Below are 14,531 nucleotides of genomic sequence, written 5' to 3' on the forward strand. Positions count from 1 at the left end.
GGGGATAATAAAATGCTTGCTAAGAAGGAAACTTCAGGTCATTAACAGTCTATTTGCCTCTCCTCACAGTGCCCTGAAAAGAATTTCTTATACAAATCACTGTGTTCTAAACTTTTTGTCCCCGTTATCCATAGATTGGTTCATTCATTCATTTACCTGATGTGTGTTGAGTGCCCATTTTGTTGTAGGCATTGTCAGTGAATAAGACAGACAAAGATACCGTGCCTTTAGGGAGCTTAAATTCTACTTGGGGGAAACAGGCAATGAGCAGTAAACATTGTAAGGAAGTAAACAATACAGCATATTAGGAAGTCAGAAACTATGAAAAATTAAAACAGGAAAAAGTATTAAAAGTGCTAGAGGTAGGGCGGGTCACCATGTTAAAAACCTTACTCGAAAGATGACACTGGACCAAAGACTTGAAAGAGATAGAGAACTTTTCCATGGGGATGTAAGTGGGAAGAGCATTCCAGGCAGAGAGAGCAGCCAGTATTGAGGGCCTAAAGTGGTCTACAAAGCCAGTATGGTGAGTGGACAGAGTGGAGAAAAGAAGGGTGGAGAAGGCTCCGGGTTAGACAGGCTGTTGTGTGGACTTGGCTTTCCCTCCTAGTGAAGCAGGCAACCATCACAGGCTACTGGACACAGTTGTCACAGGATGATGACTGTCTGCTGTGTTTCCTGTATACCAGTGAGAATCAGGGAGACCAGTTAGGAGGTTCCTGTAATCATCTAGGAAAGATATGGTGGCCCCACAAAGGGTGACAGGAGAGGAACAGAGGGTATGAGAACTAGTTAGGGTTCTGGATCTTGGTTTTGTGGTAGATTGGATATATAGAGTATGAGAGAAAGGGAACAGTCATTGTCTGTACCATTGCCTACTAAAGTCCTTCTCCCAGCACCTCTGTGTCTCAGTCTGGTCTCTCCTGGAAAGCTCTCCTCAGGTTTTACTTCCAGCTACAACTCTGCCTTCCTATTAATAAAGGTCATTGCTATCTGTATCTTTTGTATATTTTCAATGGATATGTTCTGTCTTAACTAGAATGCAGTTCTTAAAAGTAGAGACCATGTTTCCCCCTAACTGCCTCACATGTTAAAAAGTTGCTGGTGCATTTTTTAAAAAAGGAATATTTTCATAGGGTAGTTTACAATCTTAGCAACTTGTGATAGAGTACAAAGAGCAGCAGCCTTGGAGTCAGTCTACTTGGATAGCCTTCCATCTTCATGAATCCTTGGTTTCTTACCCTCAGACTGGGGCGAGTGTGCCATAGCCCAGTAGATTGTTTGGGATTAAGCAAGATTAAGAAATCACTTAAGCAAGATTAAGAAACCACAGTGTCTGATCCTTTTTTAAGAATACGTTTATGGGTTAGATTGAGAAAAGTGGATGCTGATAGAAAACAATAAAGACTAAACTGAAGTAGGAATAATTCCACCACCTCTGAGACAACCATTCTTCTTGGTGCATTTTCTTCTAATCATTTTTCTCATTTTTTCCTCAAATAAGTTACCCTCAGCCTGGCTGATCTTGAAAATATGGTGAACTTTTATTGTGTTTTAAATGTGCTAATTATAGTGAATTTCTTTTCTTTTCAATCAATAGGAGGATGAAATTTTGAACAGATCACCAAGAAACAGAAAGCCACGAAGAGAGTGAAACAATCTTAAGAGCTTGATCTGTGATTTCCTCTCCCTACCCCCTGCAAGAGTGGTCCTAGGAGAGGACCCGGCACACCTTAGATTGAAATTCAGAAAACTTCAAGACATCACCATCAGCAGGCTCCAGTTGAACACTAGTCTGTGTAACTTTAAACATCTAGCAGTAAATACTTGCAGTTGTGATATAAAGGACCCTGTTTCTGTAGAAAAGAAAACATTTAACATAATGGTTGTGAAATGTAACATGAGGCAAACTAACTTTTTTTTTTTTTTTAACATCTTTGTTTTTTAAAATAGAATGATAGAACTTTGCCAGTCTTTAAGATCTTGGCTTAATTTAATGTATTAATCTGTTTGTGCAAACATAATACCATCATTTAAAAATGTTAGGGAGATGAGTTGCAGTTTTTATAATAGAATTTTTTTAAAGTTTGGTATTGTAAAACATTCACATCTCTGTCCCTCAAAATTGATAATCACGTTTAAAGTGCAGTCATTTGTGGTTATAATCTTGTTTTGTTTGCTTCCATTACTCAGTTCCTCCTAAGGAAACTGAGGAGAGGGACTGAATAGAAGCCCAAATTTATATAAAAGTTGCATTTAAGTTGTATTAAAAATAGATATATAAGAAAAAAAAATTTTTCACTTGATGTTGGTTAGACCAGAAAGCGCGTGTGTTCTGTAGCTCAGTTCCCAGACAGCTTTGCAGGTAGTGGAGGAGGTGGCTTCATGTGGCACTTGGGCATTCATACTGCACTTGGGAGGGTCAGGCTGTGGCCTTCTGGAGCAGGTGGCTTGTTAAGGAATGCTAGCAGGGCATGGCACGTGAGCTCCGGAGTAAATGTCTTCATCACTTCTTCCACTGTGTTGACACTGTTTTCCTTACCTATTTCCTCAAATCCCCAGCTTTCTCCTCTGCTATGCATTTTCTTCACAGTGCAGCTTGCAGTCCGTTGCTGAAAATGATTATAAGCCCTGCATAATGTTAAGCTTTATTGTGATTATGTGTATGTTTCTTCTTTCTTTTAAGCAGACCCATACCTTTCCAGGGTCAAAGTACAGAATAGAATACAATCTTTGATTTTTATCCATTTCTTTTACTCTGTGTAAAGACTTTAGAAGTCTAATTCACAGGTGAGCCAATACAGAATTGACTGCAGTTGAACAGACTAGAAGTATTTGTGGGAGGAGTGACATGAAGCATGAGTTATCTGATTTTTTTTTATAGCTGCTAAATATTTTAAGCCTTCATTTGCAATTCATGTAACAGTTGTGTCATAAATTACACAATAAAGCAGTCCTGTTCAAATTTTTTTTTAATGTGGCTTGTAGAATTTTTTAAAGTGATCTTAGGTTTGTTTTTTCATGTGGAATGCAGATGGGTGCTATCAGAGCCTCTCCCACACCACTATAGTGTAATAATGTTGTTATTACTCTACACTGAAACGTATTCAGAGTTAGATGTTATTTTAGCTTTAGTTGTTCTTTAGAGGCTTTCAAATGTACCGATGATACTGTTCCTTGCACTGATTATATAAACACTCCACAGTGTTTATATTGGGAAGATATTGGGAAGGAAATATATTTGTAAAAGATGAAGGCTGTTTGTATTTTTTTTTTCTTTTTAAACTGGTTCACTTAAATTCTTTAGAGGATGGGATGTATTTTTCTTGCTGAATGTTCAGTGCTTTTTCCTTTTCATCTGTTGGTCTGTGGTCACAGTGACCTTAGCTACATAGCAGACTTTCCCAGATGTATTGATTACAAATAAACAGTTGTTACTTAGCAAGACCTGAAAATATGTCTACAGGTTTCTCCTTGAAGCAAATGTGTGGGATCATTGCATTTCCAGAAATCTGCCTCCTTCACCCTCCGTTGACAGTATATGTCACGCCTCACTTTCTTCTAGCTGAGCTTTAAATCATTAGAGCTTAAATTGTCAGATCGTTCATTGCCTTTCCAGGGTTATTTAGTAAAGTTTGTTCAAAACAAAAATGCCTTTTCTTGGTTCTTTTTTCAGTTTTTTTTTGAAGGTCCAGCTTCCTGATTAAATGTCTGACATATTAACGAAAGACCAGCAGCAGCTTCCAGCTCTTAAAAAGACACTTATATTATGATTTTACATGCTGGTTACCTGTTCCATTGTTGTCAAATGCCCACTCTCCATCAGATGTGTTCCTCCATTTTCTTGTCCACAAAGTACTCCTCACTTTTCAATTTGTCACGTTACTAAATGGTGTTACATTAAAGCCCTGTGTTAACTGTCTGCTTTTGACTGAATTTCTTCATAGTAACCTTCAATGTGTGTGTGTTACTATGTTCAAATGGGTTGATCTTCCTTTAATTGGCCACTATGTGAAAGTTCACTAATATGCAGAAACTATTATGGACAGTGAAATAATGACTTTGTCTCACCACATGAGTTTGATGCAGTCTCTTACGTTTAGCCCTTTCCTCTTCCTGCCCACATGATTGCAGTGCAGTAGTTTTTGTTGTATAATAGTGTGGACAGCAGCTCAGAAAAGGAGGGAATGCTACTGGTAATTTGTAGATAATATTCTTTAAGACTTAGGGGAACCACTGAACTTTGAAATTTTTATTAGAAAATTCTTTGTTCAGAATCAGACTCCATATTTTACGTATACTTAAATACTTCAGGGATATTGTTGAAAGTTAGCCCAGTTTTTTTATGTGCTATTAAATTTTTAGGTTACATACTGAAGAAAAGTATGTACACAGAATGTAGTGCTCCTAGTTACTATTTTTTCTATTAATGAAATAGTTCTGGTGTAAAAGTTCTATGTTTGAATGCTTAAAAAAAAAAAAAAAGCTGGACTGCATTATGGCACTTTTGCCTTGGTGGCCCACCTTCTCCATTTAAAACATTAGTATTTGTATTTTTCTGCTGCGTTTGTATGAAGACATACTTGACTGTTCTCTTCATTTTAAAATAAAACCTCATGAGCTAAAAAGCTAGAGTAACAAATGTTTGAGCTACTGATGGTGTATCTCAGTGTGCAGCCTCCTGCCACCTGCTGCTTAACCTTTTAGCAATTAGAGTGCCAATATCTAGAGTTCCTGATATCCTTTGGCATCACACTACCTAGTTTTAGTACTAACTGTTTCATTGCTCCAGTCCCTCTACTCCCCTTTGCCTATTAGTTTTAATTATGGGGCATAATTTGTCTTGGTTTGGTTTTGTTGAGTAACTCAGTTTTACCTAAAGGACCGTATTTGGCCGGGCGCGGTGGCTCATACCTGTAATCGCAGGACTTTGGGAGGGCGAGGTGGGCGGATCACCTGAGGCTGGGAGTTGGAGACCAGCCTGACCAACATGGAGAAACCCCGTCTCTACTAAAAATACAAAATCAGCCGGGCGTGGTGGCTCATGCCTGTAATCCCAGCTACTCGGGAGGCTGAGGCAGGAGAATCGAGAATCGCTTGAACCGGAAGGCGGAGGTTGCAGTGAAACGTCATCCTTTGCATTTCCAGTTCCCTCTAACGGAGCTGGACTCCTGCATGCTTTTGCTCACATCTTCTGGACTTTTTTTTTAAGTAGTGAGTAATACTGCACTTTGGAAACTTGCTCGGGCTTTTATAAATAGGTGGAAACTGACTACCAGTGATTCGGGATGGTGCAAGAGGAAACTACCAGCTCACTAGACGATTCTGACCAATTATGGGGCTGGATACAAGGAATAAGGTCAAAGTAAAACGGCTGAAGTTAAAATAGCATGGTTACTTAGAGTTCATCAAAGTCGAAATTTGAAAGATAAAAAGAAAAGTCTCTGTACCGCCAGGTGGGCGACGGGGACTGGCCAGCTGCGCCGCACCGGCCTGCCAGATTCCCGTTTCCTCGGGGGAGCCGGAAGGACCTGCCTTCAGCGGGCGACGTGCAGGAAACCAATAGCCACCTCTTGGACGGACTCCTGTCAGTCATGCTTAGCTCCGCCCCCAGGACTAAGGCCCGCCCAGGGGCTTCCCTCCGCCCTTCGCTTGAGAGTACCTTTTAAATACCGCTCTGGAGCCCGAGCGCGCCTCTTGCGTGCTCGTCCCCACGCCCTTGGGCGGCCGGTTCTTCCTTCTCTGATTGGCCGGAGCCCCTGCTCATCAGCCGTGACGCACTAGGTCTCTTACCGAGGCCCCGCCTTCTTCGGAGAGGCCCGAAAACAATTTTAAGATGGCGGCCGCGGAGGTAGCGCGGAAAACAATGGGGCCGGGGCGGTGGGAACAGGCCGAGGCTTGAGGTGGGCAGCAAGCGCCGGCTGGGGGTCGGGCCGAGCGGGGCAGGAGGAAAACCCGCCGCCGCGCGCGAGCCCGCTCCGCTACCCTCGGAGGCATGGCGCGGCCGTGAGGCGTACAGGGGTAGCCGCGGGGAGCGAAGCCCGCAGTGCCAGCCGGCCCTGAGAGGCCCGGCCCGTGCAGCCCGCGGCCCATGGTGCTGCCCACCTGCCCCATGGCGGAGTTCGCGCTGCCGCGGCACAGCGCGGTCATGGAGCGCCTTCGCCGGCGCATCGAGCTGTGCCGGCGCCACCACAGCACCTGCGAGGCCCGCTACGAGGCCGTGTCGCCCGAGCGCCTGGAGCTGGAGCGCCAGCACACCTTCGCCCTGCATCAGCGCTGCATCCAGGCTAAGGCCAAGCGCGCCGGCAAGCACAGGCAGCCGCCCGCCGCCCCGGCCCCGCCGCCCGCCGCCCCGGCCCCGGCGCCCGCCGCCCCGGCCCCGCGCCTGGACGCCGCTGACGGCCCCGAGCACGGCCGCCCGGCCACGGTGAGTAGGGCGCGGGAAGGCACTTGTCGGGGCGGCAGTCCCCTCTCCCGAAAACGCTTCCTCTGACGAGGATCGGGCCGCTGGGAGACTTCCCCAGGCGTCCGCGACTCCTGGATCTGGCTGGAGGGAGAGTAACATGGCAGGGAGCTGAGAGGTTGTCATCTCGGGAAGTAGCACGGTGGCGTTACTTTGGGAAAACAGCACCGTGAGGGCCTTGCGGGAGGCCCGACCTGGGAAGGCTGGCGAACGCTAACCGGAGGGTTTTTCTTCCAGACTTCATTCCAGGATGTTGAGATCTTTTTTCGAAATAGACTAGCATTCGAGTTGCCTGTGATGGAGGGAGTTCCTGCAGCGTAGGCCTGGCCTCATTTATTCTGCAAATGTTTATTGGGTCCTTGCCCTTTACAAGATCCTGTGCTATAAGCAGGGTCAGGGCTTTCATATGGAAATAAGTCGACCTTCGGTTGACCAACTCAAACTTCCCTGAATGGAAAATCAAGAAATCTTTGGAAAACTTAGTAAAATGTTCAGTGAGTTGCATATAAGTATTCCTTGTTTCGGTAGCCTGAACTTTGTGAACTTGAGATTCCTGCAGTATTATTGACAATTCTAGTTTTAATTGATCAGGCCTGTTTAAAATCTCTAATGATGTTAGATTGTTGGTCAATTATTACTCCCTTTGGGCTCTCAGTAAATGTTCCTGAAATTTGTTGGTTAGAGGTTTTTCTCCCTGAAACAGATTTACAAAAGAGACAAGATTTTTCAACGGTTTTCTTGGGGATTTTAGTTTAAAACAAATGTTAAAATCTAGTTTGTTCTGTGTATTTTTAAATTCATACCTTTATTATCTCTCACCTGGGCTATTGCAGTGCCCGTCCCTAGCTAACTAACCAGTCTTTAGGCATCTAGTTTCTTTCTCCCTTCCTCTCGAAATGCTAGAAATCCTTCTATTGCTTGAAGGGATGAAGTTCAGAGTCTTTGGTTTGGCAATTGGGACCAGTCTGACCTAACCTATCTTTTAATGTCTCTCACAGGTTCTCTGCTCTGGTTGAATTATATTTCTCATTCTCTTCCACACTAGACTTGATTGCTGGGCTAGAAGGGGAAAAAACCACTCAGATTTCCTTGCTTATTTTGTCAACTGGTCAAGGCTTCTCATCTTCACTTTTGTCATCTGTAAACTAGGGGCATGTTAGGCTTATTATCTCCCAGCGTTCTTTCCCGGCCCTCCTCTCACTCTGTTGCCCAGGCTGGAGTGCAGAGGCACAGTCATATCTCACTGCAGCCTCAATCTCCCTGGCTCAAGACTCCTCAATCCTTCCGCCTCAGCCTCCTGAGTAACTGGGACCACAGTTGCACACCACCACGCCTGGCTAAATAAAAAAAGTTTTTTCTGTTAGAGATGGGGGTCTCACCATATTGCCTAGGCTGGTCTTGAACTCCTGGGCTCAAGTGATCCTTTCTTCCAGCTTGGCCTCTCAAAGTGCTGAGATTATAGGCATGAGCCACCTCACCCTGCCACCCCCAGGGTTCTTTTAAAAATAAAAAGAAAGGAGTGTGGACTTGAAAATACAGTATTTCATAAATTTAAAGACTGCCTGTGGGACCCTCCTCCATGCCTTTCAGAATCCTGCCACCCTGCCAGTCCCAGCTTATCTCTTTCTTCTGCCTTAAAGCTAGTTCCTGACCACCCTAACTCACAGCACTAAGAATCTCCTTTGTCAAAACATTTAGGAAACATATTGTCTGTGCTATTTATTTTATTTATTTATTTATTTTGAGATGGCGTCTTGCCCTGTTGCCCAGGCTGGAGTGCAATGGCGCTATCTTGGCTCACTGCAACCTCCGCCTCCCGGGTTCCAGCAATTCTCCTGCCTCAGCCTCCCTACTAGCTGGGATTATAGGCGCCCGCCACCTCGCCCGGCTAGTTTTTTGTATTTTTTAGTAGAGACAGCGTTTCACCGTGTTAACCAGGATGGTGTCGATCTCCTGGCCTCGTGATCCGCCCGTCTCGGCCTCCCAAAGTGCTGGGATTACAGGCTTGAGCCACTGCGCCCGGCCCAGCTAATAATTTTTATATTTTTAGTAGAGATGGGGTTTCACCATGTTGGCCAGGCTGGTCTCAAACCCCTGACCTCAGATAATCCACCCGCCTCAGCCTCCCACAGTGCTGGGATTACAGGCGTGAGCCCCCATGCCTGACCTATTTATGTTTTTTGAGATGGAGTCTCGCCCTGTCGCCCAGGCTGGAGTGCAGTGGTGATCTCTGCTCACTGCAACCTCTGCCTCAGCGATTCTCCTGCCTCAGCTTCCTGAGTAGCTGGGATTACAGGCGCACACCACCACACTCAGCTAATTTTTGTATTTTTAGTAGAGATGGGGTTTCTCCGTGTTGGCCAGGCTGGTCTCGAACCCCTGACCTTGTGATCCACCCGCCTTGGCCTCCGAAAGTGCTGGGATTACAGGTGTGAGCCTACTGTGCCCGGTCTGTGCTATTTATTTTTAGCACATGATCACTTACTACTTTAGGTCACATCTTTCCTACTAGACTGTCAGCTCTTGGAGGCAGGGAGGGCTTGGGCTCACAGTTGGGTAGTACACATCTTAGGTGTATCTTAAGTGCCTGTTTGTTGAGTTATTAATATAAACTTGGTAGTGCTTTACTCAGTAATCTCTCCTCCTATACACTGACCTCAAGCAAGATGATGTAACTTCATGAGCCTCCTTTCATGGCTCAAGAGTAACAACTCTTGTAAGTCCTTTTTTTTTTTTTTTTTTTTTTAAAAGGAGTCTTGCTTTGTCACTAGGCTGGAGTGCAGTGGGGCCATCTCAGCTCACTGCAACCTCTACCACGTAGATCCAAGTGGCTGGGATTACAGACATGAGCCACCACGCTCGGCCTGTGTTAGGAAGGACTTGTGAGAGTAGTTTGTGGTCATTGCAGTTGAAGGAAATAATGAAAGCTCATAAAAATCATAGTTTTATACACAAATAGTTGCTTTGAACCCTCCTTGAAAAGTATATTAGTGGGGGCTGGGCGCAGTGGTTCACTCCTGTAAATCCCAGCACTTTGGGAGGCAGAGGCGGGCGGATCACCTGAGGTCAAGAGTTCAAGACCAGCCGGGCCAACGTGGTGAAACCCCATCTCTACTAAAAATACAAAAATTAGCTGGGCATGTGATGTGCGCCTGTGGTCCCAGCTACACGGGAGGCTGAGGGAAGAGAATCACTTGAACCTGGGAGATGGAGGTTACAGTGAGCCGAGATCGTGCCACTGCACTCCAGCCTGGGCAACAGAGGAAGACTCTGTCTCAAATAAAAATAAAAGAAAAAAAACAAGGTATATTAGTAATGATTCAATTTTTGTTTAAAGTTATTCTAAGAATTTAGACCCTGTTTGATTTTTTTTTAGTCCTGAGTCAGTGGAGGATACTGGGCATGCTGTTTGAAGAGAAATTAATTCTGAGTGTGTTAGAACTTGAATCTAATTTGTCAGTCATTCCTTTTAATGTCAGAGCTTAATCAGATGTGCCCTGTTAAGGTGATGTCTTTTTATCACATTAAACCTTGATCTATGGATTTCTTGAGTTTAAACTCTACAGTTAGATGTGCTTTTCTGTGTCTCTGCTAGGAAGACGGACACTTTCCACTTGGACTCCAAGTTATTCTAGCTCATCTCTTTGGTCTTGGAATGGGGTCATAGGAGTAGAAGATACGTATCATTAAGAAAACAGTGGCTCCTTCAATTCAGTGGGGAAGAGAGTCCTTGAGTATATAGGATTTTGGCTTGGAGAAAACAGCTTTGCACAAACAGATGGAAAGAAGGTACCTCTTAGTCATTGTTATTTTTGACAACTCCATGTATTTGATCTCATTAATATTTCTTACATAAGGAATATGATAAGTTCTTAATTTTTTTCCAAGTGAACTGTATACTTTTTGGCGGTCGTTTCAAAGTTACTACCCGCAGCACATTTGTACAACTGAGAAGAGATCAGATTCACTGCTAGAGTTTACTTCACTTCAGGTTATTGTTTTCTCAGGATATCCCACCACAGCAAATTCTTAGCCACTATCAGCTTAGTCTGTTAGAGATGAATCAGAAACACTGTTTCAGGCTTTTTCTCTATTCTAATTTTCTTTCTTTCTTTTTCTTTTTCTGTTTTTTTGAGATGGAGTCTCGCTCTGTTGCCCAGGCTGGAGTGTAGCGGCGTGATCTCGGCTCACTGCAAGCTCCACCTGCCGGGTTCACGCCGTTCTCCTGCCTCAGCCTCCTGAATAGCTGGGACTACAGGTGCTCGCCACCACACCTGGCTAATTTTGTGTATGTTTTTAGTAGAGACGGGGTTTCACCATGTTAGCCAGGATGGTCTCGATCTCCTGACCTGGTGATCTGCCCGCCTCAGCCTCCCAAAGTGCTGGGATTACAGGCGTGAGTCACCATGCCCGGCTTCTAATTTTCAAGGAATGAGTCTATTAGGTTTTCATTTTTTTTCCCATTTTCTTGAAACAGAGTTTGGCTCTGTCACCCAGTGGCGCCATCGTAGGGCACTGCAGCCTTGAACTCCTGGGCTCCAGGGTTCCTCCCACCTCAGCCTCCTGAGTAGCTGGGACTACAGGTGTGCACCACTACGCCCGGCTAGATTTTAAAGTTTTATGTAGAGATGGGTGTGACCCACCTTGCCTGGCCGGAAGTTGCTTTTCTACTTAGTTTTAGGTGTGTGAAGTTTCTTTCTCTTTTTTAACCTTTTATTTGTAAATAATGTCAAACTTAGAGAAAAGCTCTAAGCTTGGTACAAAGAACATCTGGATACCCACTACCTAGATTTACCTGTTGTCACTGTTGTGCCCCATTTGCCTTATCATTTGCACGTTCTCTCTCCCACTCTCTGCCTCTTTCTCTCTCTCTCAAACTTTGATTCTCTGAACCACCTGAGAGTGTGCTGCACACCTCATAGCTCTCTGCTCCCAAACACCCCATGTGTACCTTTTAAGAGTTAAGAAAGCTGTTAATTTTGTAGACCAAATGCATGCAAGAATTACAAAATAACAAATTATTTCCAGGAAGTAGATATTTCTGAATATAAAACAGATACTGTACTGTAATCATATGGGATAGTTTTTGTTAAAAAGATCATCAGTGTGGCTTTAGGATCTCATTTCTTCCTGTAATGCCTGAGACCTTGTCTAGAACCCTCTTTCCTTTTTTGTCTTCAGTATCTCCCTTCCCAACTGAGTCTTTCCTTCAGCTTGAAATTATGAACAAATATTCTCCACACTGACAAGTCCTGTGTTTTCTCACTGTCAAAATAGTATTCCATATTCTTCCTTCCCTTTGCCCTTCCCACTTGAACTTCTCATTTACTCATTAGCCCGTGGTAATATGCCTTCCACCTCTTCTGTTCCTCTGAAGTTGCCTCCATAAAGGACACCAAGGATGGATTTGCCATTGAGACAGGGTCTCACTCTGTTGCCTAGGCTGGAGTGCAGTGGCACCATTATGGCTTATTACAGACTCAACCTCCCAGGCTCAAGTGATCCTCCCACCACAGCCTCCTGAGTAGCTACAGGCATGAGCCACCACACCCAGCCTCATTGGCATCTTAGTCATTCTTCGTGACTTCTTCCTTTTCTTAGCTTCTCTCTTCTGATTTCCTTTTCAGCTTTCTGATGTTTTTTCTCTGTCTCTTTCCTATTTTCGCTTATTAATTCATACAGCAAATATTTGAGTGCCTGCTGTAGGCCAGAGTACAATCAGCCCTCCATATCTGTGCATTCTGCATCTGCGGATTCAACCAATTGTAGATAGAAAATATTTTTTAGGAAAAAACAGTTAAAAAATAACAACAACACAAATTTTAAAATGCAGCTGGGCATGTTGGCTCATGCCTGTAATCTCAGAACTTTTGGGAGGCTGCAGTGGGAGGGTAGCTTGAACTCAGGAGTTTTAGGCCAGACTGAGCAATGTAACAAGACTCCATCTCTAGAATAGAAGAGAAGAGAAGAGAATGGATAAAAATAAAAATATAGCTGGGTATGGTGGCTCACACCTGTAATTCCAGCACTTGGGGAGGCCAAAGCTGGTGGATTTCTTGAGCCCAGGAGTTCGAGACCAGCCTGAGAAGCCTAGTGAGATATCTGAGCAGCCTAGTAAGATATCTGAGCAGCCTAGTGAGATGTCTGAGCAGCCTAGTGAGATGTCATCTCTATAAAGGTGCAGCGGCATGCACCTATGTTCTCAGCTCCTTGGGAGACCGAGATAGGAGGATTGTGTGGGACTGGGAGGTAAAGGCTGCAGTGAGCTATGATTGTACCCCTATACTTTAGCCCCTGGGTGACATCAAGACCCTGCCTCAAAAATAAAAAATAAAAATATGACAACATTTACATAGCATTTCTGTCGTATGAAGTATTATAAGTAATCTAGAGGTGATTTAAAGTATACAGGAGGATGTGTATATATTATTTGCAAATACTAGGCCATTTTATATAAGGGACTTGAGCATCCTTGGATTTTGGTATCCTGGTGGGGCTGGGCAAAGGGTCTTAGAACCAATTCCCCATGGATACCAAGGGAACTACTGTATACAGTAGTGAATAGGACAAATTAAAATTCTGCTCTCATGGGGAAAGAGGAGATCAATAATTTTAAGTTAATTTTGTTATAATAAGTGCTAAGCAAAAATTAAAAGCAGAGTAATGTGATACTAAATGACAGTAGTAGCTTAAGATGTCTTTATTTGAGCTTGATAATTGAGAGGCTGTCAGTCAGCTGAAAGTCTTAGAAAAGAACATTCCAGTTAGAGAGCACCACCAGTACAAAGTGTCTGGGGCAGGACCCTTCTGTGCTGGCATGAAGAACAGAAAGCAGGCCAGTGTGTCTGGAGTAGCGTGGCACATAGGGCCAGATCAAGTGCGGTGGGAAGCAGTAGCAGGATAGGGAGCAGAAACATGATGTGATCCAACTTAGGTTTTTTTTTTTTCTTTTTTGAGGCAAAGTCTCGCTCTGCTGCCCAGGCTGGAGTGCAGTGGCGCCATCTCAGCTCACTGCAAGCTCCGCCTCCTAGGTTCATGCCATTCTCCTGCCTCAGCCTCCCAAGTAGCTGGGACTACAGGCGCCTGCCACCACGCCCAGCTAATTTTTTTTGTATTTTTTTTTTTTTTTTTAGTAGAGACAGGTTTCATGTGTTAGCCAGGATGGTCTCCATCTCGTGACCCGCCCACCTCAGCCTCCCAAAGTGCTGGGATTACAGGCGTGAGCCACTGTGCCTGGCCGATCCAGCTTAGTTAGGTTTTTAAAGATTGTTCTGGTGCTAGGACTGGTATGGACAGGAGTGGATGCATATAAAGCTTTTGCAGCTCTCTAGATGCCAGGACTGGGGCGAGTGGTAGGCAGCAGTGGAGCTGGAGAAGAGGAGATGGGTTTTGAACAGTTCCTGAGGGCAGAGGTGGCAGGACTGGGTTGCTGGACTAGATGGCTTTGTTTTGGGGGCAAGACTGGGGAGTATTCAAGGGAAATTCCTAGTTTTATGGCTTGAGAAACTTTCTTTGCGCTTTAAAAATATTAGTGTTCCCTAGGCAACTATATCCCTGACCATTTTCACTCTTTTTTCCCTGAGTAATCTTATTGATTTTTTCGTAGCTTCATTTGTCACCTGTAATAAGATTCTCAAAATCCCCAGTCCAGATCTGTCTTCCAGATTTCAAATCCACATTTCCAGCTGTCTACTGGACATTTTCATATTTCCAGGATATATTTCCCACATATCCAAAATGGACTTTCCCTTTTTCCTACCAAATCATATGCTCCTTCTAAGTATTTTCCCTAACCCAGTCATCCAAAGTAAGAACCTGAGAATTTTCCACGCCTTTTCCACAATTCCCAGCGTTTAGTTGGTGGTTCTTTCAACCAGCATTGAAGTCCTGCTGGAGCCAGGAATCGTGGTAGATGCTGAACCTGTACTGCGGAGCCTAAGTAGGAGCAGATGATACATAGGTCATTGCAAAGCCAAGTTCAGGGCTAAAGCCTATGAGAATATTGAGGAAGGGGGATGCCTTTTTGTTGAAGTTTGGAAGGATTTAAAGAATTGACTCTTGGCCGGTC

General features: G+C 44.3%; 2 protein-coding genes across 6 annotated transcripts in view; both read left to right on the top strand.

The window, feature by feature from the left end:
* Positions 1-3,922, top strand: part of CANX (calnexin) — a 34,595-nt gene extending 30,673 nt beyond the window's left edge. For all 5 annotated transcript variants that reach the window (XM_030926720.1, XM_030926721.1, XM_010380974.2 and 2 more), the window contains one exon: positions 1,601-3,922. In XM_030926720.1, the coding sequence (XP_030782580.1) occupies positions 1,601-1,654 (54 nt within the window). In that variant the 3' untranslated portion in view covers positions 1,655-3,922. The remainder of the gene's footprint in view (positions 1-1,600) is intronic.
* Positions 3,923-5,794: 1,872 nt separating this feature from the next.
* MAML1 (mastermind like transcriptional coactivator 1) overlaps positions 5,795-14,531 on the top strand; it is a 46,798-nt gene continuing 38,061 nt past the window's right edge. Inside the window, 1 exon segment of the mRNA XM_030926725.1 lies at positions 5,795-6,427. Coding sequence (XP_030782585.1) covers positions 6,092-6,427 — 336 coding nt within the window. The 5' untranslated portion in view covers positions 5,795-6,091.

The sequence above is a fragment of the Rhinopithecus roxellana genome, chromosome 3 (assembly GCF_007565055.1).
Source record: "Rhinopithecus roxellana isolate Shanxi Qingling chromosome 3, ASM756505v1, whole genome shotgun sequence".
NCBI lineage: Eukaryota > Metazoa > Chordata > Mammalia > Primates > Cercopithecidae > Rhinopithecus > Rhinopithecus roxellana.